The 23,660-nt window shown below is 39.8% G+C and overlaps 1 protein-coding gene across 1 annotated transcript in view; it reads left to right on the top strand.

Annotated features, from left to right (window-relative positions):
• The window catches only part of antxr1c (ANTXR cell adhesion molecule 1c), a 40,151-nt gene extending 19,191 nt beyond the window's left edge, over window positions 1-20,960 (top strand). Inside the window, exons 12-18 of the mRNA XM_071462671.1 lie at window positions 4,774-4,852; window positions 7,391-7,486; window positions 7,683-7,721; window positions 8,484-8,582; window positions 8,691-8,858; window positions 10,339-10,419; window positions 17,491-20,960. Coding sequence (XP_071318772.1) covers window positions 4,774-4,852; window positions 7,391-7,486; window positions 7,683-7,721; window positions 8,484-8,582; window positions 8,691-8,858; window positions 10,339-10,419; window positions 17,491-17,754 — 826 coding nt within the window. The 3' untranslated portion in view covers window positions 17,755-20,960. The remainder of the gene's footprint in view (window positions 1-4,773; window positions 4,853-7,390; window positions 7,487-7,682; window positions 7,722-8,483; window positions 8,583-8,690; window positions 8,859-10,338; window positions 10,420-17,490) is intronic.
• The last annotated feature ends 2,700 nt before the right edge of the window (window positions 20,961-23,660 follow it).

Below are 23,660 nucleotides of genomic sequence, written 5' to 3'. Positions count from 1 at the left end.
AAAAAAGTGAGAGTGTTTTTTTTTTAATTGACTCCTTTGTCTTAGTGCAGAAAGTGGTCCAGCTGTTAAGCATGTATCCGTAATAAATTTGTTCTGCTATACTCTTCAAATTTTTATATTAACAAAGGATGTGTAATGTGAAAGCGGTTGCTCATATTGATAAACCCACAGAGAATTATCACCCAGTGATGCAGCTCTCCTCAGCTCTATGGAGCATTGGAGCATATTTACTTCACACAATATCCCAGAATCCGAACTATGACCCATATACTGTATGATGAAATCTGGACTAGATATGCTTCGATCACGGCATCGTAAGATGTCATATCAAGAAATCTCCAGATAGGATCCAGATTCTTGCAAGAACCTGAAAAGGATATGTCCAGATTCTTTGAGTTTTGGAGTAGTGTACGTTGAGTTCACTGTTTTGGTTTTGGCCCACAAGTTGTGCATTTTTGGTTCAGTCTCACTGTTCACACCAGTGTTATTTAACAGCAAGCAGCTGTTTCCTGCAAAACAACCCTACCTGCCCAGCACAAAACAGCACACAGGCACAGTTAGCATCTAGCTGCTGAACATAATGGTGAATTAAGCAGCTTAAGAGCCAGACATTTCCCTGAGAAACCAACACAGAGCTAAAAAGCAAGTAAATATTGGACTAACATTGTGAAGATGGTCAGAAATGCAACTCCAAATGAACGTTAATGTCGTTCCCTGTCTGCTGGAGCAGCAAAATGAGCAGCTGTTTGCTAACATGTTTCCCATTAGAACTTTATAATATGTCAGTGCTGTGTTTAAAGCTTGTTCTGGTGAACAGAAAAAAATCTAATGCAGTTTTATAAGCTTTAAAAATACTGTTAATTACGACGAAATGACAAATGTGCCATATACAAGTGAACATTATAAAAACAAAAATACAAGTGAACAGTCCCTGTGCATTTGCATGATGAGGGAGGATCAACTTACAAGAACATGACTCAACTCAGATCAGACCCTTGCGTTGTCAGACAGTTAATTGGACAGTATGAACATTTCTTTCTGATCAAAAAGAAATGTTCTGCTTTTCTTGACAACCTGCCCGTGAGAGCACACTGCTGGCTACAGACTGAGATAATTGAGAGAAGATCTTGTAATCACTTCATTGTTTTCTGGCTCACTGAAGAAAAGGAGGAAGGTGTCGGGAAAACTAAGACTACTGAGGTTGGTTTAGTCGAACGTTCACCACACGACGGTCACACAGTTTGCTGGTGTAACCCTACCACCAGCCAGAACTGCTCCTCATCAGCTGACCATACTCTCCTTTTAGAGCCCTACCGTGGTCCAACATCAACAATCCACAAACCTCTCTAACCTTAGTCTTTATGGGAGGAAAAGTACACCAGGCCACAGAATATATGGTTCAGTGGACGGTGGTTAAAGACTTTAAACACATTGAGAGACAAAGAGGGGAGGAGTGGTCCCATCTTTCTTTGCACGCTTTCTTGACCTTTTAAGGAGACTTGTAATTACAATACAAATTCTTTAATTGTATTCTCCCACAGAAGCTATAAATCAGATTTACAGTTAATATTTACACTCGCCATGGTGTGGGAAGAGAGAGAAATGGGTTTTAACAGCAGTGGTGAAAGATGGTGAAAGACAACCTGGACTGATGAAAACTGTGGATACGTCATGGGCCTTTGCCTATCCCTGAATGTCCCATTAAGTCAGTTCAGTTCTGCGTTTGTATATTTTTTCATGCTACCTTATTAAATTTAAACTTGCCACTTAAACTTTCAATCACTTTCCCTCTGAAGACTTAACCTCCTGACTCACCAATCCCACACTTATCTTTCCCTCCTCCCCTCCTCTTTCTCTCCACCTCTGTCTTTACTTCTGGTGCCACCGTGGCTCTTTTCACCGCCTCGCTGGTTGTTTTCCAGACCCCACCACCACCACCCACCCACCTTCCCTGCAGGCTCGTCTGTTCATTTTTCTCTCTGTATCTCTCATTTATTTATCTTTGTCACGCTGAAACTCCCTTTTTCATCCGCTGTCAGTCTTTCAACTGTCTCCTTGTCCAGTTCTTTGGCTGATCAAAGCCATGTAGCGGCTTGTCTGCTCTTTCAAGTGTGTGGCCGTGTGTGTTTGTATGCAGCCTGGTTCTCGGCAGGGTGGAAAAACCTTTGAGAGAGTGTTTAAACTGCTCCACTGAAACCCAGACAAATGAACTTGGTTTTTGACGAATTAGCAGTTGTTCATATCACAAACCAGTGATTTATATCTGGTAGCAAATTTGAGAATTACGCAGTCCCTTTACTAGAAACCCAGCCTATCTTCTACCAATTTTTTTCAAGTATAATTGAATGTTGGTGCAAAATATGAGCTCTAAAAAGAAGGCTCTTTTATTATGAGGGACTGACGCCAAAACTTGCCATCTGCTATTGATGTTTTAGATGGCCTAAATATATCCAGCTGGAAATATCAGGACATGACATAATGTTGTCTATATTTGGCCAGTTATACACAAAAGACAAGCAGACAAGTAAATAGGAATGCAGGCTATGTCGAGGTACTTGTTTAAGTGCTTTAATGTAGGTCTTTGGGTGACCCGCACCACCTAATGAGTGGCAGATGAATGTCCGTGTCTGCTCTGTCTCTTTCAGCTGTGTATATGTGTGTGTTCATACTTGAACTGTCTGCCCTGTCTGTTTCATTTCCTTGCTGAAGAGCTGTCTGACACAGTGCTCGACAACAAACATTTCCTGCTCCACATTCTCAAATTCACACTGGTCAGTTTTCTTCTTATCACTGTTCTTCTGTCTCTTCTTTTAATCACCAACAAAAACCAAACCAGGTTAATTAGGTTACACCCAGGCTGGACTTTTGGCTCTTATACAGAGCTGTATGTAAGTGGTCACATCCAGTCACATTTCAACCACACAGAGATTTATCAAAAAAAACACACACACAATCTGCCACATCTTCAGCTCTAAGACTGTCTTGAAGTTTGAGTACCCAGCCCTTTGTTGTCAGTGAAGTATGTATGCTATTGATCATGAACTTCACCCACTAACCCAACTCTGCTCTCTCTCCACTCTCCTTTTATTTTTCAACTCAGACAGCTCTGTGAGTCAGAGTATAGACAGGTTTATCAGTCACACGGCCTGCTTTCCATCTGCCAGACCTCATTCTCATCCACCTGGGGGTGGAGGGGAGTTTAGAAAGCATGTCTTTCATCCAAATGTTTTTAGGAACTGAACAGGAACAGCACATCACATGAAATTCTCAGAATTGTTTTTCACCTCTCAGAGGAGGGAGGGATTCAGACCATCAAGAAAGACTCTTGCAGTTCCAAAAACCTTAGGAGGCCAGGATCCACAGAGGGTTTTCTCATGCAAATACACAAATAATGGTGCCACTGAAGGAAATAATTTTGCAGCTCAATGTAGAGATGAATTTTAAAAAGGACTGGTGTGAGAGATTGTTGTCATTCCTTCGAGTTGTTCTCAAAGGAGCATGGTGTCATGTCTTGGAAAACAAACAACACACAACCTGACCACAACCATAAAAAAAAAAAATCTGAATAGGCAGGTTGTGTTTTTTCCTATTTCCATTTTATTCAAATTCTCATATCCTTCTTCGACCTCCATGCCTGCGGTGTGGCTCACTGGGTCACAAGATCACGCCCACGGTTTGTTTAAGTGTTTTTTTCTCTGTTTTTAACCACAATGAAAAAAATGTATTTGGTTCATTTGGGTTTAGTTTGCTCACAAGTTTGCTTACAAAGTGAGGCAAAGGCTCGTAAACAAAAGTCACAAGACTGACTGAGTAGCTCATTTATTGGACAGAGTTTTGGTGATATGTCTTCCTGCCAGGTCAGAGATTCTGGCAGCTGCAACGAGTCTAAACTAATTTGATTCCGGTTTCTGTAATCTAAGAAGTAACAGCTGAATATGAGCGTCACTTTCTTCTTACCTTGAAAATCTGTCTCCTTTGACTCAAAGCCCTGTGTGTTTTGTGATTGTCTCATTTCTAACAGTCTAGCTCACAGTTTGCAGGCGGTTCAATGATGTAATTTGGCATGAACCTAAGTTTGAATGACATCACTCTGATCAAACAAACTGGGCTTGAGGAGGAAACAGTTCAGACTAAATAAACTGATCCATACATGCTGAGTGTGATCTAATAATGTAACATCAGTAACAGTGATTTTACTATAGACTGGATATAAAGATGGACGTAGACTCTGGGTCTGAAAAGTGAAGCCAATGTAGAAGTGCCTTAAACCGGCATACTGTCTAATGACCATCAGGTTGCGACTCCACTGGCTGCGAAAAGAAGTCTGATTGTATTGAAGTCTATGGGAAAATGGCCCTGCTTCTCACTTGATTTATTACCTCAGTAAACATTTTCCTAATGATTTTATGGTCTCAATCACTAGTTTCAAGTCTTCCTCAATACAACATGATGTTCATTTCTTAAATTATGGTTATTTGTTGAGGAAAATAAACCTTAAAGCAGGGTAAGCATTAGGGCGTGGCTACTGTGTGACTGACAGACTGTAGTACAGAGCAGGTCAGATCCACCCCTCACTCCTCCTCAGCTCCACCTTCTTGTCGAAATATGGTTTCCTCTGGTTTCATAAAAATTAAGATGGTGACAGCCACATTTTAAACTCAAAACAGTAGCTCACAAACCAATGGGTGACATTACTGTGGGTTGCCACTTGAATGTTACATCACAACATTGAGATACTCACTTGTCCTGTGTGTGTCTGTTGTTTTGTTTCAGGGTGATTTATCTCCAAGTGAGCATGAATGACGGTCTGTCCTTCATCAGCAGCAACGTACACATCACCACCACAGAGTGTGTAAGTGGAAGCTTCTAATACCCCCCTCAACTGATGCATTTAAGTGCTGCACAATGAATCTTTCAGTGTGTGATTCAGCAGAATTATATTAGAGTACCTTAAATCAAAACTCCTGGGTTTTTTTAACATGCTTTAAAATATCTGAGAGCTAAAACTGACCAAACTTCTTCTTATGCAAAAATTACAGTATGGGTAGGAAAAAGAAAGCCTTGGACTTTGTACATGAGTAGGTTGTAATATCTTCCATGGCTAAATTTAAGTTTTTCAACTTCCAAGATGAAATTGAGGTTTTACTCTTGAGATTTTTAGCAGGTTTTGTAATATATTAAAATATCTTCTAGTGTCGCTTGTGGTCTCCAATCTTCTCCCTTCTTCTTCTTTTCACTTCTCCAATCTCCATCTCTTACCAAATGTTCCTAGACGCCAGCTGTTTTTGCTCTCTGCTGTGAGTTTCCTTACGTCCTTTATCTCTTTCATCTTCCCTTTTTCAGTTTTGTTATTTTCCCCCTTTTTCTGGGAGCCAAACCACGGGGGTTTGTAAGTAGTGATCCACCCGAAAAAAAGACCATCTGAACCCCCTGGGGTGGCAGGAGACGAGAGGTTAGAGAAGCAAGTTCATGACCATGAAGTGGCTGAGCTCAAATCTCAACATTTTGGTTGTAAAAGTGAAAGAGAAGCATCCTGTAACAGCCACCACTGAAGTGCCCTTGTGCAAACCATTTCCCCCTCAGCTGGAGCTGCTCAGTGCACTCTGAGACTCTTATAGTTCCCAGGTGTGAGACTGTATATAGCTGTGTCAGCATGAAGCAGGGTGGAGCTTCACTGCCTTAAAAAAACCAAGATTAAACAAGATGCAATTTAAGACAATTTAAAGCAATTTAACAAAATAAAACGTGTGTTGGAACATATGGCAGCAGATTCCCTCCCAGCAAAAAAGAAATGTGTTCTTTGAAGCCGTTTTCCCTCAGTACATGTGACATCATACCCATGAAAACACTGTGAGTTCAAACTGTTGTATTGTGGTTAGTGATATACAGAGCTCAATTAAACATACCATCGCAATTAGCTGCTTCTCGCCGCTAAACGAAACCATATATGCTGAAAACACATCAGCCTTAGGATGTCATGACAAGTTGCTAACTGGAGATGTGTACGCCCACTCCAATAAACAGCATGCAAGCCTATGGAAAAATCAAGTGAGAAAACAAACTTCATAAACCCTGTAAACCCCTGCAGCCCCTCCCCAAACTCTGTCAAAGTGTCACATTGATGGGTTTCAGGCTTTGGTGTTTGCCCACAAAATATGCCCATATAGCATGGGAACGCACACACTTCATATGTGCGTAAGCGGCAAAATGCAGATGTGGTCACTGTTGAATCTTTTTTTACCCCACAAGATTTGCTAACTTGCTGATTGGGAGATTTCTTAGAAATAGTAATTTGGTTTCAGTGAACATTATTGCCGTCTGTGACCGACCCCACGGCTGAGTTCAGATGAATCCCCCACGTCTTTTCCACAAGTTAGATATGGGAGAGTCTCTTTACATGGAATTCTCATCTGTGGTCTGTAATAGGAACCATGTTTGGCTCACAGATGCCTCGCTTAAAGTAAGCAATGTAAACTGATGGATTCATTCAGGGATTACACAACTTACATGAGGTACTGTCAGTGAGAAAAACAAAAATATTAACACTGACAGAAAGAAAATCAGTCTTCCTATCATCCTGCTACGATTATACTGCTACTTATAATATCACTGCTGCAATTTGACATACATGCTGCAACACAAGCAAATACAGATATGTGCTGCCAGTAGCACAGAAGACAATGAAAGTACCAGTTGGCCACAGTCAATATGTGTGACTCTTGAAGTTAAAAGTATTTAACAACAAGACGGCACAGCAGGGTTCATCACTTTCCTGTGTCCCTTGGAAACAACAACTGTGTCCCAGCAGGTTCATCACTTCATTGTCTGCCCCTGTGAACACTTCCATTGTCTTCTTTGCTACTTGCAAGTGCGTTTCTGTATCTGCTTGTGTTGTATGTATTTGCAGCACATGTGTTGTCAAATTGATGAAGATGTTTTATGACATTTTTGGGGGTTTTGTCTATTTGCAAGTGATTTTTTAAGTTGCTGTGTGTTGAGCTTTCAGGACCACTGTATTAAGTAAGTATCAAAAGTAAAAGTACTAGATAAACAGCACAGCCCATTTCAGAATCAAATACATTATATTATCAAATATTATATTATTGGATTTTAATATCAATGCATCCATGTACATATCATTGTAATGTTGCAGCTGGTAGAAATTATTTTAATTACTAAATGTTGGGCTGCAAAAAGTGAAATATTTGCCTCTCAAGTGTAGTGGAATAAAAGTAGAAAGTAGCATAAAAACCTCTACTCCTAGTATTACTTGTACCAAAGTAGCAAAGACGTTTATTTCACATATACTTGTAGTTTAAATCTCTGTTAAGCTATGTCAGACTCATGGTAGTAAAGTAAACTGTCATGTGTTTCTGTCTCTTCTCACCAGTTCGATGGCACCATCCTCCTCATCACCCTGCTGGTGTTGTTCCTGCTGCTGGCCCTGCTCTTCATGTGGTGGTTCTGGCCTCTCTGCTGCACTGTGGTAAGAAACAAACACTACATTCAGGAAGTCATCTTACAAAAAAAAGAAACATTAAAACATGAAAGTTCTTAAGAGTTCCTTTAAGAGCTGGCGGTGTAAAGGCAACGTGATTAATATGTTTGTGACAAGCTAAACAGAACCTGTTGTTTCCAGCTCTCATAACAGTGAACATGTCATGTGTCTTATTTTTCCACAGGTGATCAAAGAACCACCTCCTCCTCCTCCTCCTGAGCCTGTGAGTCAAAACACACACACACAGACACACACGCACACACACACACACACATACACATTGCATTGTTGCCTATTTAATCACAACCAAACACATTTTAATCCAAATAGAATACAGTGCAAGTATGATTCCTTTACTAAATTGTACTACAGTTTCTATATAATAATATATCATAATATGGAAACTGTAATAATAATAATAATAATAATAATAATAATAGTAATAATAACTATCTTTATTTATAGAGCACTTTTCTAAACCCCCATAACAGTGCTTTACACAAAGCAGCAGAATGAAACATGCAGGTCATATAGTTAGTCATTTAGTAATATGGACAATAAAAACAGAATCAAATACAATTTCACCAGTAAAAGTGCAAACTACCAATTAAGTAAAATTAAGTAAAATCTAGAAAAACTCTACAATAAAAGTACATTTAAGAAGAGATTTAAAAGAGGTCATGACTCTGTTGACCTGAGTTCCTCAGGCAGCTCGTTCCAGAGTTTCAGGGCTCTGAATGCAAAAGCTCTGTCACCTCTGGTTTTTAGCTTTGCCTCAGGAACACCTAAGAGATGTCTGCCTGAGGATCTCAGGCTGTGAACTGGTTCAAATGCAATTTTGCAAGATCATCTTAGAAAAATCTGCATGAAAAGCCATGAATACATCTATTTTATTTCGTAGCTATTGGTGGCCTCTGTATGTTAGAACGTACTGTATATCAGAGAGGAAAAAAAGTCAGTTTTTGTGTCATTATTTATGTTTTAGGAGTCAGATGATGAAGATGGGCTGCCTAAGAAGAAGTGGCCGACTGTGGATGCTTCATATTATGGAGGAAGAGGAATTGGAGGAATCAAGAGAATGGAGGTAATCATAAAATCTGCAGCCCAAAAAGCTGATGGAAATTAGACTAGTTTTGACAACATTCGCTGCCTCTGTTTTGTTGTATATTCATGTTTTGTCTACTGTCCGTAGGTGCGCTGGGGAGGAAAGGGTTCAACCGAGGAGGGGGCTAAGCTGGAGAAGCCAAAGAATGCTGTGGTGAAAATGCCGGAGCAGGAGTACGAACCCTTCGAGCCCAAACCTAAGAAACCTCAGAACAAGAAGCCGCCTCAGAGCCGGAAGTGGTACACACCCATCCGGGTAAATAAAGCCCCGGTTTCCCTCACCACCAGCAGACAATAATAGATACATTATATAATAGCATTAATTGACTTACTTAGGCAGACAGTCTATGGAAAATCACACACATAAGTGCATCCTTGCCATCCTGAAACAAAATACCAGCTTTTCAGGAACTCAAAAATCTGCCTTGTTTACAGTTTGACCACCATGCGTGTTTGAGCTCTTACCCACCGAGCGTCAAATAACTGAGGGTGGCAAAATTTTCTGAGCCCAGAGCCTGAAATCCTCCAGCTGAAGTTAAAACATGAAAAGCACCACAAGTGGAGCTGCAAGGTTTTCTCAAGACAGCAGGGAGAAATAAAGCCTGTACTGGCTGTGTTTATGTATCATTTGCTGCATAAGTACAAAATTCAACAACTATCAATGTACACACGTAACTAGTAATACAACATACACTGCAGACAGTCAGACATTATTAGACCTGGCGTCAGTGCTGTTTGTGCTTCAATCATTCACTACAATACAGCTCTGTGTAGTAACACTGGCCTTTTATACAGTAGCAGTACTGTTATCTGTACACACTGCTACCTTACAACTTTAAAGCACCACATACAGCACTGCAGTGATTCATAGTGACATTTTACACTCATGCATTTTCCTTGAAAAAGGTGAATTCATACAGTATATTGACTAGTCTGTGTGTGTTGGGTTGTGGTTGGTCTCTTCTACACCTGAACATCTTTTCATGTATGATTTTAAATCAGTTTAAAGTATTGACTTCCTTCCTCTTCATTATGTGCTTCATTATGAGGCCCAGGAGTCGTCAGTTTTGTGGTTCAAGCAAATGCAACATCACAACTGCACCTCACCCATTATGTGAGGAAGGAGGGTTCTCCACATTAATCCATTTAATTCACCAGAGTGTGGCTTTTATCATTCAGCAGTTTGTCAAAAGTTTAATGGTTAGTGTTATCCTCATCCAGTTCTTGTGGGACCATATGATTTTTATTACTGTTATTGCAGGGATCATCATTTATTCCCTTTGTATTGGAAGCAAGCTCCTGCTCAGTTGTTAAATCTTTCATTTTATTTTTATCCCTGGCAGATCATCAGGTTTGTGAGAAGGAAAACTTTATTTGTGGAAACATAGATGCCCAATTAGAGGGAATAAAAGGTTCATGCGTCGTGTATTAGGTTAATGAGAAATGCACCAAAATATAACCGCACGTTTTGATGTAATCATATTGACTAACCACTGATTAAAAGGCTTCAAACAGACAGGAAGGAACTAATCAGTCAAATCAGCTGCCCTAGTGTTTTTTGGGGGTCAAAACCTGTAGACTCTTGGCCTTCACTGAGAACCACAGACTAAATGTTCGCTGATACAGAATAAACAGTATTAATATGATTTTATTACGTAAAGGATTGTGGTCTGGAGGAGTTTGGTGTCCAGATGTGACTAGCTGTTAACCCTCTCCCTTTCTTCTGTCTTGTTCAGGGTAAACTGGATGCTATCTGGGCTCTGTTTCGCCGCGGGTACGACCAGGTCTCTCTGATGAGACCCCAGCCCGGGGATCATGTGAGTACCTCAGTGGTGTGCTGTGGGAATATTTCATTTTATCAGATGCTCTCACCTACACCCACTCTCATTCACTTCCGCCGTTACACATTTGTTATGCCTCCGATTCCACCCTCCTGTAGAGTTTTATATCTGCAGTGACCCACAGCAGCACCACCCTCTTCTTCCTTTCTTTCACCCTCCCTTTCTCCAGAGGTTAGACTCATGCGTCTCTGTTCATGAGTTCCAACAGTACATTTCACTTTTGAAGCCCAATAAAGTGCAGGACAGAGATGCTAATGTCCTACAATCCTAGGAACTTAATATAGTCCTTCTTTCACACTCCTCTCATCTTTACTTGTCTGAAATAATCAGCTTTTAAGACAACAGTAAGAAAAGTAAAGAAAACTTGATTGGCTTTAATAATGAGCCTGCACAACACCTGAAATTGTGATTGTGATCAAATGAAGGCGTAAGCACAGCATAAGATCTCCTGCTTTTCTTGTGTTTCTCCTGTTATTCTCAAACTGGACAGGATTGATTTCTCAGACTGTGATCTCTTCTTTTGCTCCTTTTTTCTCTACAAGAAACAGGTCAGAATCACAAAATAAGAGCTTATTTATTTCTGTGAGACAAAGAAAAGATAGCAAAATTGTCCTCTGGGGCAGTATAAAATGCTCCTTGGCCTCAGAATTAACAGTGGGCTAGCTCACTGTGGGTACAGTGGGAAGCTAGTTAGCCATGCATTAGTTAGCATCTTATTTTAGTGCAGATAAACAAACACTTTGATTTACACTTTTTAGTTTTGTAAGGACTTAAAAAGACACCACCCTCAGTTTCTCTATTTACATCCCTTAGTCCAACCCCATGTACATCACTTAAACACATAGAGAAAGCCAAAGCTTGACAGATCTGCTGTGTCTAGTTACAATTTCTAAGCTATGATTGGTCAATCACTGTTTGGCGAAGGGGTTTTTGTCTTCCCTTCATGCTGGAACTGCAAAATTTTGAGGTTTTGTCATTTATGATCAACCAAGTTTTTTCATTTATACAGTCACATGTGTGATAATCCTCTTTAGGGGGAGAAAAGCTTCGTCTTGACTGACAAAAAGCTTGAGAAACCCATTATTATGCTCTAAACTAGCTCATTTTTAATGACCCTGATGTATCTACAGCCTGAAAATGTTTCAGTCATCTGTACAGATTACTCATCCTGTCCTACCCTCCTCCAACTTTCTCTCTGTTTCCCTCACTCCTGGTGTTCCTGTGCTGGCTAACACCTCCGCTGGCCTGGCTCCATCCTGTTTAGCCAGCCTCACTCTCACACCTGCTTCACATTAGATGCCATAAATCTGATAGAAAGCAGAACCGCAGCTCGCACTCTGTCACATCCTTATGTTTTCTGATCTGTTCGTGTGTGTAACATGGTAAAAATTATCTCTTCCCACATCAGCCACATGTTTTAGTTTTAATGTCCAGAGGCTTTGTATCAAAAAGCCTCAGATAAGAGACTTGTGTTGATGTGAAGAGAAGATGAGAGTTCACTGAGTTTGGAAGGTCTCAAGGGTTTTAAACCTCCATGACACATTTAGCAAATTCAGTTTTAATGTTAAAATTTGTGCTGGTGATTCTTTATAACCATTTCCACCTTCATTAGTCTTAATGAAGGTGCTAACTAATTTGATTTGAAATCAAATTTAGTGGTGGATAGTAAACATAAGCTGAAGCTGGACTTCTGTAGGCTTTATGATGTTTTAAATGTAAATTCACATCCATCAATATGTTAATTAAATGTATATAATTGGGCATGTTTGTTCCACACCTTTTCTGCTCTTCCTCCTCTCCACAGTCGACTCTCCTGCTGATCAGGTCCCACTCTAAGCACTAGTTAAAACCATGCCTTATTAGCAGAAAATTTTCCGATGATCTTTTTTAACGAGAATTCCACATTTAAGAGTGTTTTCTTGGCACCACGAGCAGGTATAGAGGCAGGATTTGCCGCCAGATAAGCTTTCAGCTTTCCCTGAGACAGATGAGACAAAGAAAGTCACCATTAGCTTACAATTACATCTTTAACAAAGAAAACTGGCAGATCAGATAAAAAATGATTTTGGATTACATTTCCTTTGTCACAAAATTTGTCTAAGCCTTAGCAATAGCTGCATATGTAAGTTCTGCATGACGCAATGCTTATTCTCTAGAAGAAAGTGAGTGTCTCTTTCCACTGAAAAATTGTTGCCTCCTCAAGTCATTTGCGGTTTGTTTGAAATCTCCCAGACCAGCAGGCCAGTTCATTTCTATATTTCACGGAGGAAAGAGTGGGCACTTCTTTCCTTGCTTCAAGTGTTACCTGAAAAGCTCTTTGGTGTTAAGTTTCCTGCAGCAGTCCCACCCTGAACAGACCTGTTAGAGCAAAGTCTCACACTCCAAAGCTGCCAGACTTTCAAGTTAATACAAGCACTCACTTCCTACATGAGACCATGTTGGCCGAGTGCAGTGTGGATTCTTGATTGGTCATTTTGTCGCCAAGGTTTGTTTTTCATTGCTGTGACATTTGCCACAACAATGTCTGAATGTTGCAGCACAGCCATCACATTTTAGCCTCAGGGTCTGTTTTAAAGTGCACAGTGAAAGTATATTTGCCCTTCCATGTATTTCATTATAATAAAACTATAACATTTCCTAATAAATGACAACTAATGCAACACCAATTCAGCCCATATCCAGGTCATTAAAGCTTTCCCATTTCCTGTCTGAAACAATCCCTGTGGGTTAGCTCCGTACGGGTAATAATGCTCTACCACACAGGAAATGAAGCATTTTACACTGATGGTTTGTTTGTCATGGGAGTCAGCATGTTTACTGCTGACCTTATTTTAGCTGTTTACCTACACGATGTACAAGGGTGGACATGAGTCATGAGTTGGTCTCAAGACTCACTCGTGAATCTGAATCACTCAGTTTTCATACAGTACCTGGGGTAATTACAGTAATGTAGTTAGTTTGCGCACTAATTCATATGAGTTTGTGGACTAATTCAAAATGGATCTCCTCTCCTGTAGTGTTCATTCACTGTTCTGACTACACACCTACACACACACACAAACGCACACACACACACACACACATTTTTCTCTTTCCCAGCAATGAACCCAGTAACCCCTCTTCTTGTTTGCTTAGCATAGGCTCTGTACAGTACTGTGATGTAGAGCAGAGTGGCTGAGTGTGCGTGTGTGTGTCCTTGTAAACGTCACACAGTTACGACCAAAAAAAGTATTTTCCTAACAGAGTGAGGACATTTTGGATTGTCCTCACCTTCTGAAAACACCTTCAAGGGACCGTTGGAAGGTTAAGACTTGGCTTCAAGATTAGGATTCAGGTAAAGGTAGGAGGCATTCGGGCATTCAGCTGTGATGGTCAAGTTAGGGTAAGGGGCTAGGGAATGCATTATGTTACATTTAGTGTCCTCACAAAGATAGAAATATAAGTGTGTGTGTGCGTGTGTTTGTTCTTGCTGTGTGTGCATAATGTATATATACTGTATGTCCACATACATAACCACATAATTCACCAGTGATAGACCAGAGTTAAGGCCTCTAGATGATGTTATCTAAATTCAAGACAGGAGTTAGCCATTATGAGTGCGTGTGTCACCAAACCACATGAATTACACTGATGTCAGAGAGTACAGTATGAGAGCTAGTCTCTCTCTCTCTCTCTCTCTCTCTCTCTCTCTCTCTCTCTCTCTCTCTCTCTTTCTCTCTCTCTCCCCCTCCCTCCTTCTCTTTCTCTCTTATTCATATAAACACAATCATCTCCAGGGAAGTATTTAGCTGGCTAAAGGGCATGAGGTAATACCTAAGGCAGACGACTGCCAAGGCTGTCTCCATCGACCAACTGACCATGTCTCACACACACACACACACATTTTGCCCAGGCCTAGACAGTTTTATGACCTTGGTAAGACTGCAGACAGTGGAGGAGATCACCAAGTGAGTGTGGCTTTCTTTAATTCAGGAAAATGTTCAGAGATTCAAACCGCAGCTGGACGCTAGCAGAACAATGTACATGAAGCAAAGCTGAGTTTAAAAAAAACATACAGTGCACAAAACATGCACATGGAAATCAGCAGTATCTGGTTGGTTTTAAACCTTAACTTTGTCACATAGAGTTAGATGAGTAGATTGTTAGCACTTTCATGTCTGTACACTAAATATTAACAGTTCCAACTGGCTAACTTAGCTTAGCACAAAGACTGAAAACAGGGGGAAAGAGCTACCCTGACAACCAGCACCTCTACTAATTACTCACCTCACTAATTATCTTGTATTTCTCATGTGTTCATTGAGTATAGCTGAGATTTGTTTTTACATTTCTGGTACTGTACAAATCAAACAAACAAGATATAGCATGGAAATCAGGAAGCGTGGTAGGTGTATTGAACAGCGGCTGACTAGCTGTTTCCCTGTGCTGAGCCAAGTCAGCCTGATACTTGCTGTGCAGTAGCTTCTTACTTATCATACAGACATGCAAGTGATGTCTGACCTCTCCTCCAACTCTTGGCAAAGAAGCAAAGAAGCCTATTTCCCAACATCTTCTTCTTGAAGACCCATACGCAAATGTAATATTTGTACATATACTGAATGTCCATATATGAAACCTTTTAGAAGTAGGAACAATTTCTATATATATATATACAATTTCTATATATATATATATATATATATATATATTTATATATATATTTATATATATATATAGAATTCAGTTACACAAATACAATATGTAGACATGTTACATGAATATATATCCATCCCACTTTTCAGAATGGAAAGATTAAGCATTAAACTACCAAAAAGGAGAGAGTCTACTTCAGGCAAGAAAACAGTTTTAAAAAGCTGGGAAGATCTTCACACAGGCCTTTTTTTCATCCTTGTCTTGGTATGCCAGATTGGATAAGTGGCGACAGACCAGAAACTGGAGGTCGCTGCTAAATTCTTGTCCTTTTTCCCCTCTGTTTATTCAACTTTTTGTGTCTGCTCTCAGCAGCTAATTTACCAGTCGGGATGACTGGAATGTGTCCTCCAGGACTGTTTTCATTGATTTCCTGCCAAAATGTTGCCTCAGTGTGACTATATACATGTGTTAGAGACAGAGACATCATTCTGCATTTACCTGAGTTCATGTATAGACTGTATGTATTTCAGTTTCTGATGCATTGAGCTCTGAGATCGCAATCATCCAGCTTCCCTGCTAGCTTTAATCTGCGGCCAATCTGATGAGAGGCAAGTTTGAGTTCAACATCAGTGTTTGAGAGCAGCCTGCGGTAGATGTAGAGATGTTCAGCTAAATAAAAAAGGACAGGAATGGTTGTGTAGAGGAGAGGGCAAAAGTTTAATGTGGGATATTGAAGAACTGTCTCAGATCAGTCTGGCTTTATTATTATTTTCCTCTGTCTGCTATTGTTTTTCTCTAAATCTCCAGCTTTTTTTTCTCTGTCGCTGATATGTTACACTATATCATTATTTAAACCATGCCTTTTCTTCATAGACATTTCAATAAATTAAAACATTTTTAAAAATTTGAAAAAAACACAGGTTCAACCCATTATGTGTAATGCTTTTATGAGATGGAATGATCCCACACAGCTTTATGAGTGACATCAATTCCTGTTCTCTCATTTTCCACTCTGTAAAACCATGGTCCTGTGGCTCCAATCACTGATACTGGTTATTAGCAGATTAACATTACTTCACTCCATGCTGGCTGCCAACCATATGCAAGTATAGAGTGGGTGGGGTAACTATGACAACAGCAACCTCTATGAACCTCTATGGTGAAATGTGTGGTTAGTGTAATATTTTATGAGATGCTATGGAGTGAACTGTGATTTCTTCTGGAACAAATTAATTTGTTTTACAATATAAGTCACCCTTACACCAGTTGTTCTTGCAAAGTTCCAGAGAAACTGCAACCTTTAACCACAAGTCAACCAAAAACACACACACACACACACACACACACACACACACACACACTGTTTCAATTCCAATGTTTCTCCTCCATATGGTCTCATCAGAAGTAGGGGAGCTTTGGTAGGCGAGTCACGGTTGTCGGGACAGAACATTGGACTAACGGGGATAATTTGGAGTGGGGGCGTCAAAGCGGGGATTTAAGTGTAATCTGGAACACCAGCTGGCCATACACACACACACACACACACAAACACACACACACACACTTTCAGGTACACACACAGGTGTCTAATCTGCAATACATTTGGACTAAGGCAATGACATCAGTTAACCACAGGGTCATGGCCAGAGCCTGTGCCTGTGTGTGTGTGTGTGTGTGTGTGTGTGTGTGTGTGTGTGTGTGTGTGTGTGTGTGTGTGTGTGTGTGCGTGTGCGTGTAAATTCATCTTTCATTAAAATATCATTATTTCCAGAAAATGCAAAAGAAAATAGAAATTAAAGTGCATTTCCACCCTCTACTGTTGTGCAAATATAAGTTGAGTTTGTTTTTTAATCAAGAAAAACGGCTAGTGGTGCTAATTCTCCATTAAATTGTTGCAGAAGAGGAAGGCATTACAAGCTGATGTAATAGAAAACATAATGAAAACATAACATTTCTGTTCGTTTCATGATTCATTCCCCAAGTCTTTTCCATTGCACTTTGTTTTAATTTGCTTTTATCTATATGCCTTTTCACAGCAACTTTTCCACTTCAAGTAAAAACTTTTTGGATTTTTTTTTTTTTTTCTTCTGTATCTTTGGTGGTTTCTTTTATGCACAAATTTAAAATGCATATCAAATGAAAACACTTGGATGAAACAGAATGACAATGCTAAGATGCTGATGTTATAATATTTGTAAGTGGCACTATATACATTGGGCATGTCCATTTTTGGTCATAAATAATAAATAAAATTTGACCTGATGATGGCACTGTACAACATTTCAGGGAGATCCATCTAATGGCTGTTAAGACATTTCAGTTTGGACCAAAGTGGTGGAACATTGGCTAAAAAATCTATCAAATTACTTTTTTACAGTCCTTTTTAATCTTGCATGTCTCTTTCTTTTCCTTTAGGGTCGTTGCATCAACTTCACAAGAGTGAAGGACGAGTCGGCAGCAGCCAAGGCCCCACCTCGCACCCCGATCAACACGCCCTCGCCCCCACCGCCAGACTACCGCCCCGTGACCCGCACCGCCTCCTCGTCTCCCACCTCCAGCAGCCCTCCTGCCAGATCACCCCCATCAGGCCAGGTACTCCCAGGTCCGCCACCATCCCGCACCCCCCCAGGGCTCCCGTGTCCACCGCCGTCGCGCCCCCCACCCAGCCTCCGCCCCTGAATCACATAGACACACCCCTCTCCTACCCCCCAAATGCACCCGCTTTGATACACAGACTTACTCTGCTCTGTTGACCAGTTCTTTCAGTTTGAAGGCTGTGGTCCTCGCTGCCAAAGATACTCCTGCTATAAGCCAAAGATTTTGAATCCCAGTCAATCTGTGTTCCTCTTCTTGTATGGGAAAGAGTGTCAAGTTAAACTTTAAGCTGGTAATTTAGTCATGACCCACATGCTAACAGCCAGCATGATAAATTCTACTGGAAGAAAATGTTTGAGTGCCAGAGAAACTTGTTATGAAAACTGAAATTTTACTAACCTTGATACCCATTGTGTCATTTTTTTTAAGTGTCAAAGTGAAGAGTGGAGTAGTATTCGCTAATGAGCAGGAAAAATGATTCAACAAGCAGTTTGACTTAATGCTCTGTCCCATACAGAGTGAATGCAGTGATTCTGAGAAATATTTTACTTTGTGTTGGCGTTTGTTGTGAGATCAGGGAGGATTGTTGCTGGACAGCAAAGCATGTTGGGACAGGAAGTCCACAGAAGAATACTGCAATGGATGAAATTTCTTTGTTGTTTTTATCAACTACTGAGTTATGCCATTGTTATTGAGAATTGAGGTGAAAAGTAGGTTGTACATGGAAATCTGAGTAACCAGGTTAAACTTTGAACAGAATGGATTGGCTTATTTCTCCATTGCTGTGAGGTTTTGGGGAATTGGATTTCAAAACAATGTTGTTAATGGTGTTGAGTAACTAAGAAAATCATGTGATTAGCAAAAAAAAAAAATTCATTAAGTTTTGGACATTTGTCACAGATTCTCAGTGATTTTTTTTTTCTTTTATCCAACAGCATGCTAACCCAACAAATTCTAACCATTTAATACAGAAATGATACTGTTACATGATATTGTGGTCCAGTCTTTGTACAATTCAGTGACAGGGAAGTGTACAGATGTAATATGGAAGGTATGTTTTTACTTTTGAGATGCGTTTTTTGAATGCTACGTCAGTTGATGTCTTTGAGGCTTTGGATATTGTCCTTAATCATCTTTTCATGTAGTTGAATTTAGATTACAACAATATATATTTTTGGGGTTTTTTTTGTTTTTTTTTTGGTATCTGCGCACATAGACTGCTGGGCAACTACAGTATGTATTTGTTTTTGTTAGTATTGGGACATTGAAATCGAGCAACCAGAAATCAGGTTAACGTCTCTCCTCACATTTTTTATACACAATCCTGATACTGTACTTTGATACCATTATGTATGTTTTATGTCTTCAGTTTTATCATCACCGGTCACATTGCAGGTCACATTGCAACTGCAGGGCAGTTCAAAGAGCATCTAATTTATTTTACTCCCCGAGAGAAATAGAGGAGAGTACTTGAATATCGACAAGGTGTCCAACCACCAAGACGGACACTGTGCGCAGAATTTAGAAACACAACAGCTAGCCAGCTAAAAGTCTTACCAGCATTTCTCAACGCCTCAGCTACATTGAAAAACATTTGTTGAATCTGAAAGTGACCCAGTGACATTTTATGTTGCCTAAATTGGAAAAAAACACCAAATCTTGTGTGAATGTTGGTGTGCATTATGCTGTCATTGCTCTTTTCTAGCAGGTGAAAAGACACTGCCAGCGACTACATGCTAAATTGGGGAAAATGCCGAACACATTCCCCCAAAAATTAACAAGAAAGAACAGGAATATGAGATCTTGACTTCAGGATGTAGAAAAGCAGTTGAAAAATGTTGGTATTCCTTTTATATCCAGTGCCTTCTGGAATTTTCTTCTTGATTTTTTTTTTTAATACTTTCATTAATATGTACGTCATTCAGTTATGTCCTGTACCGTTGTGTTATTACATGCATTTGTAATCAGTCACGCCTCTTAAAAGTGGTTCCACTGCTGAGCTAAAGGAAAGGTCCGTATGTAAATTGCTTCACAAATGTTCATAATCCACATCCACATTTTCAGTGAACATGCCTTTTAATCTTGCTTAAAAATTTTAATTAGCCTGCTGGAGTCAAAACAACTTTTAATAAAAATGTGCTATGTGTAACAATTGTCAAATTAATTCTGATACATGGCTAAAATAACCATAAAAAAATAGTAAGATTTGGGCAAGATAATCATGTATGTCTCATTCAAATTTGACTGTATTTCCATAAGTCCTCTGATCATAAAAAGGATTTCCTCATTGCTGAAGAGGATAAAAGTGTTGGAAGAAAATTTGATTTTATGGGTCTGTAAGTTCAGAATCATTTCTCAACTCTTTCCTGAGAAAATTCATAGAAAGAACTGTGTAATCTGGTACTATCATAGGGAAAATAGAGACAGTGGTACACCTCCATTTAATTAATTCCTACTGATTGGTAGCATAACCTAGAGACTACGCAGCCCTCAGTCATAAACTAATGCATAATAGGCGCTGACAGGCTGACAGGCTTTTTATTTCATTTATTGAAAGTTAAACATTTTTCATAAATCTTTGGCTAACGTCACTGTTTGTCGATCAGTATTGCCTTTGACGTGGCACCACAAAGAATTTCATTGTGCCTTAAAAGAAAGTAAACCAGATCCCAAACTCAGAAACACAATTATGGTTTGTCACTTTGTAATTTGCTGCACCATCAAACTGCACCTTGGTTTGACTTCCTCCTTTTCCTCTTCTCATGTGACTGAGTGATCAGAGGCTCCCTGAGAAACTAAACCAAAGCAGATCTCATTATCTCAGTTGACATTTATTAATTACACCATGTGAATGAGAAAGTAGGATGTATTTCATTTGTGAAATAAACATTCAACTTGAATGTTTGGCTAGAGATACAACACAATGTTGCCTTGGTCTCAGCAGTGCATCATTGCTAATTTGCTATGATAATAATAAGATAAACACCCAAGACAGAATTACAGTATAAATGCAGTATAGATGTAAGATCAGTGCTTTAAAGGGAACTTGTCATCCCAAGATGAGTTGAGATGCATTATGTTAACCAGTGTTTTTTTTACAAGTATAAACAGCAGTACTGAAGCAATGAAAGACGTACAGTGGGGTCCAAAAGTCTTAGACCACTTTCCCATTCCAAAGTGAATGGGAAAGTGGTCTCAAACTTGTGGAGCCAACTGTATATGATTTTCTTTGTTGGTTGACGTCACTTTTTTTTTTTAACAGTATCAATAAAGGTTGACTTCCAAGCTTCTACCCGACCGTTTCTGTGTGTGATTTCTACTTGGACTCCTGTGTAATACAGGATTCAGTGGCCTGACTAATTTCCCTTTCGCAGCTCCACCCATGAAAGTTTGGACAGTTGATAATAACTGCTCTATTCAAAATTAGCCAAGTGTATTACACACACACATTTTGGCTACCAAGGCAGAGAATGTCCTGCCTTCTTGCAACAGTCCAGTCAAGGGTGTACTTAGCGTAATCTCTCTCCTGATTGCCAAAAATAGGTGTTTTTCCACAGTAGCCATTTTAACTTCATTACAGCAGGAAAAGCACAGGTGCAGCAAACAACATTTAGCAATTAACAATTAAGTTCCTCCTACAGCAGGAGCCTGTAACTGGAACTCCTAAATGTGAAGTAGCTATAATTAATGTTATTAGTTACACCAGTGTTTGTATAACGTATCAGAATGTGTGCTGTGAGAAAGCTGTATTGAGCAATACACAGAGCATTCCTGTCTGCAGGTGTAAATAATAAATATTAAAAACGGGTCTTCAATAGTTTCACGCACTATTTACCACCATATACTGTAGATCCACTCTTAAATTGAGAGTGGATCTTATCGCCTACCTCTGTAGCTGCCCGCATATCTGCTGAGCGTGTTAGCATCTTTCAGCTCCTTGTTTTGGCTTCTCAGCTCACAACTTCATTGTTTTGATTCATGCTGACTAATCAGCTTTTTCTTTTTCTTTTTTCTTTTTTTTAATAATAAATTGCTGATAAACCCACTGTACACTACCTATCCAGCACCAAACACCACGCAGACAAAGTTAGCAATTAGCTGGTGAGAATAGTGTAGCATTTAGCAGCTAAAGACTTAAATTCACCAGATTCACAGAAACAATGAATGCTAATTTTGCTCTGTTTATGCTTGATGTGTATGTAAGTTGCTGTCATCATCTTTATATGGTGATAAAAATGCTTGTTGTGCTGCCAAAAAATTGGCCATGAAAACTGTTACTGCAGGTTTAAACGAGTTATTACTGTACATTTGATAAAGACTATGTGTAGCAACCCAAAAACAAGGTAAGCTGAGTAACCAAATGAAAAACAAGAGTTCTTTAGCATGTTACGTTAGCCATTATCCAGTGCTTGTGATGCAGCCAGTTCACTTAACCTCCAGGCTAGCCTGTTACGGAAGAGCAAACCAGGAAAGTGGTCTCACTGCGGAGGATTTTCCTCATCCTTCAAACCTCCTGAGGCTTCCTTTTTTTTTGCTGATGGGGAGAAGAATGCTTTCCATTGAGTTTCCCCAAATGCATCTTTCCACGGATGTGCTGGATTCACCACTGGCTACCTTCCGGTCACTAACCTTTTGACCTCTACTTTTTAAATCTCCAAGAGACAGAGAGGAAGTAGGAAACAATGTCACTGTTGGACCTGAAGTCAAGTGTATCAGAGCATCCCCTCCAGGTCCAGGGATGTTCCTCTGTAGCTGACAATCAAAGTGTCATTTATAACCTAATGTGAACGAAAACACATTCTGTGCTGAGGGAGTATTCACAATCTGTTTCTCTGGCTGGTAATGAATTTAATACAGCCAGAATGGCCCCATGAGCAGTTCCAGCTGGATAATTACGGTGGAGTCTGCGTTTTTTCCCCTCCACATGCAGAGGAGAGAAGGATGTGGTGTGTTGAAAAGGGTGGGCTGAATCAGAAAAATGGAGAAAAGAATGGAGAAAATGAGGCAGACTTACAGTCAGTTCTTCAAACAGATTCAAACAAAGCAAAAAGCAAAAATAACAGCAGCTGGGACTCTCCCTCAGAGTCCCATCACCTTCACCAACCCCAGATCCAGATATTGTAGGTGGACTACATCCTGCTTCAGTTTTGAGAAAATGTTAGGATAAGTTTGATGGTTATTTTTTTTTACATAATGTTTGTGTGCAGTTGTACATACACTGTGATGTTAATTTACCCAACGGATTCCAAACACTGTATTTAGTGTATAGTAAAAAAAATACACATCCTGTTTGTTGGAACAGCAGCTCTCTGAAGTGGCTTTTACCGTGACACCATAATGACCTGAAATGATGTTGATGAAGAGATGGACATCTAGACAGTGTGTTTGCATGGTTACCAATGATTACGGGAAGATGTAGCTACTGGGTGCAACAAGTTACAATTTACAAAAGCATGGGTCTGGCTTTTCAAAGCCACAAATTGTAGGATAAAATCTGTAGTTGTTTATGTCTAGTTTTGTGGTCAAACCTACTGATACTTACGGAACCTTTTAAATACGCACCGTGTGATATCACACACTGGTGAAAACCCATGGAAACACAGCACCATGACGATGCCCATTGCTGCTGGCTGCTGTTCGTGCCAATCTGTTCAAGCCACAGATTGAATGGCTTCCCGTCTGACACTTGTGAGCAGTGAGTTGAGATTTCTGATGATGAACATTCAGCATTTTGCGTCATCACTGACAGCTGTGGTGTCCCACAACTTTCCTTTTTTTCATGTATAAAATGTGACTGTGGGATTGTTAGCAGAAAGTAAATGCCATGGATACTACTTATATTGTTCCACTGAGCTCATTTTCTGAGGCTACTACATACAGTATAAGGCTGTGACTGAAGTTACTTCCTGTCTACTATATAGTGCACTACATTTGCTGGCCACCATTTTAAGTCGATTGTCTGCATTCTGAGTGTGCTGATGTATCCACTA

Source organism: Trachinotus anak, unplaced genomic scaffold, assembly GCF_046630095.1.
Source record: "Trachinotus anak isolate AG129_WGS33_773 ecotype Australia unplaced genomic scaffold, CSIRO_AGI_Tana_v1 ptg000025l, whole genome shotgun sequence".
Lineage (NCBI taxonomy): Eukaryota > Metazoa > Chordata > Actinopteri > Carangiformes > Carangidae > Trachinotus > Trachinotus anak.
This window is presented reverse-complemented; position numbering and strand designations above follow the sequence as displayed.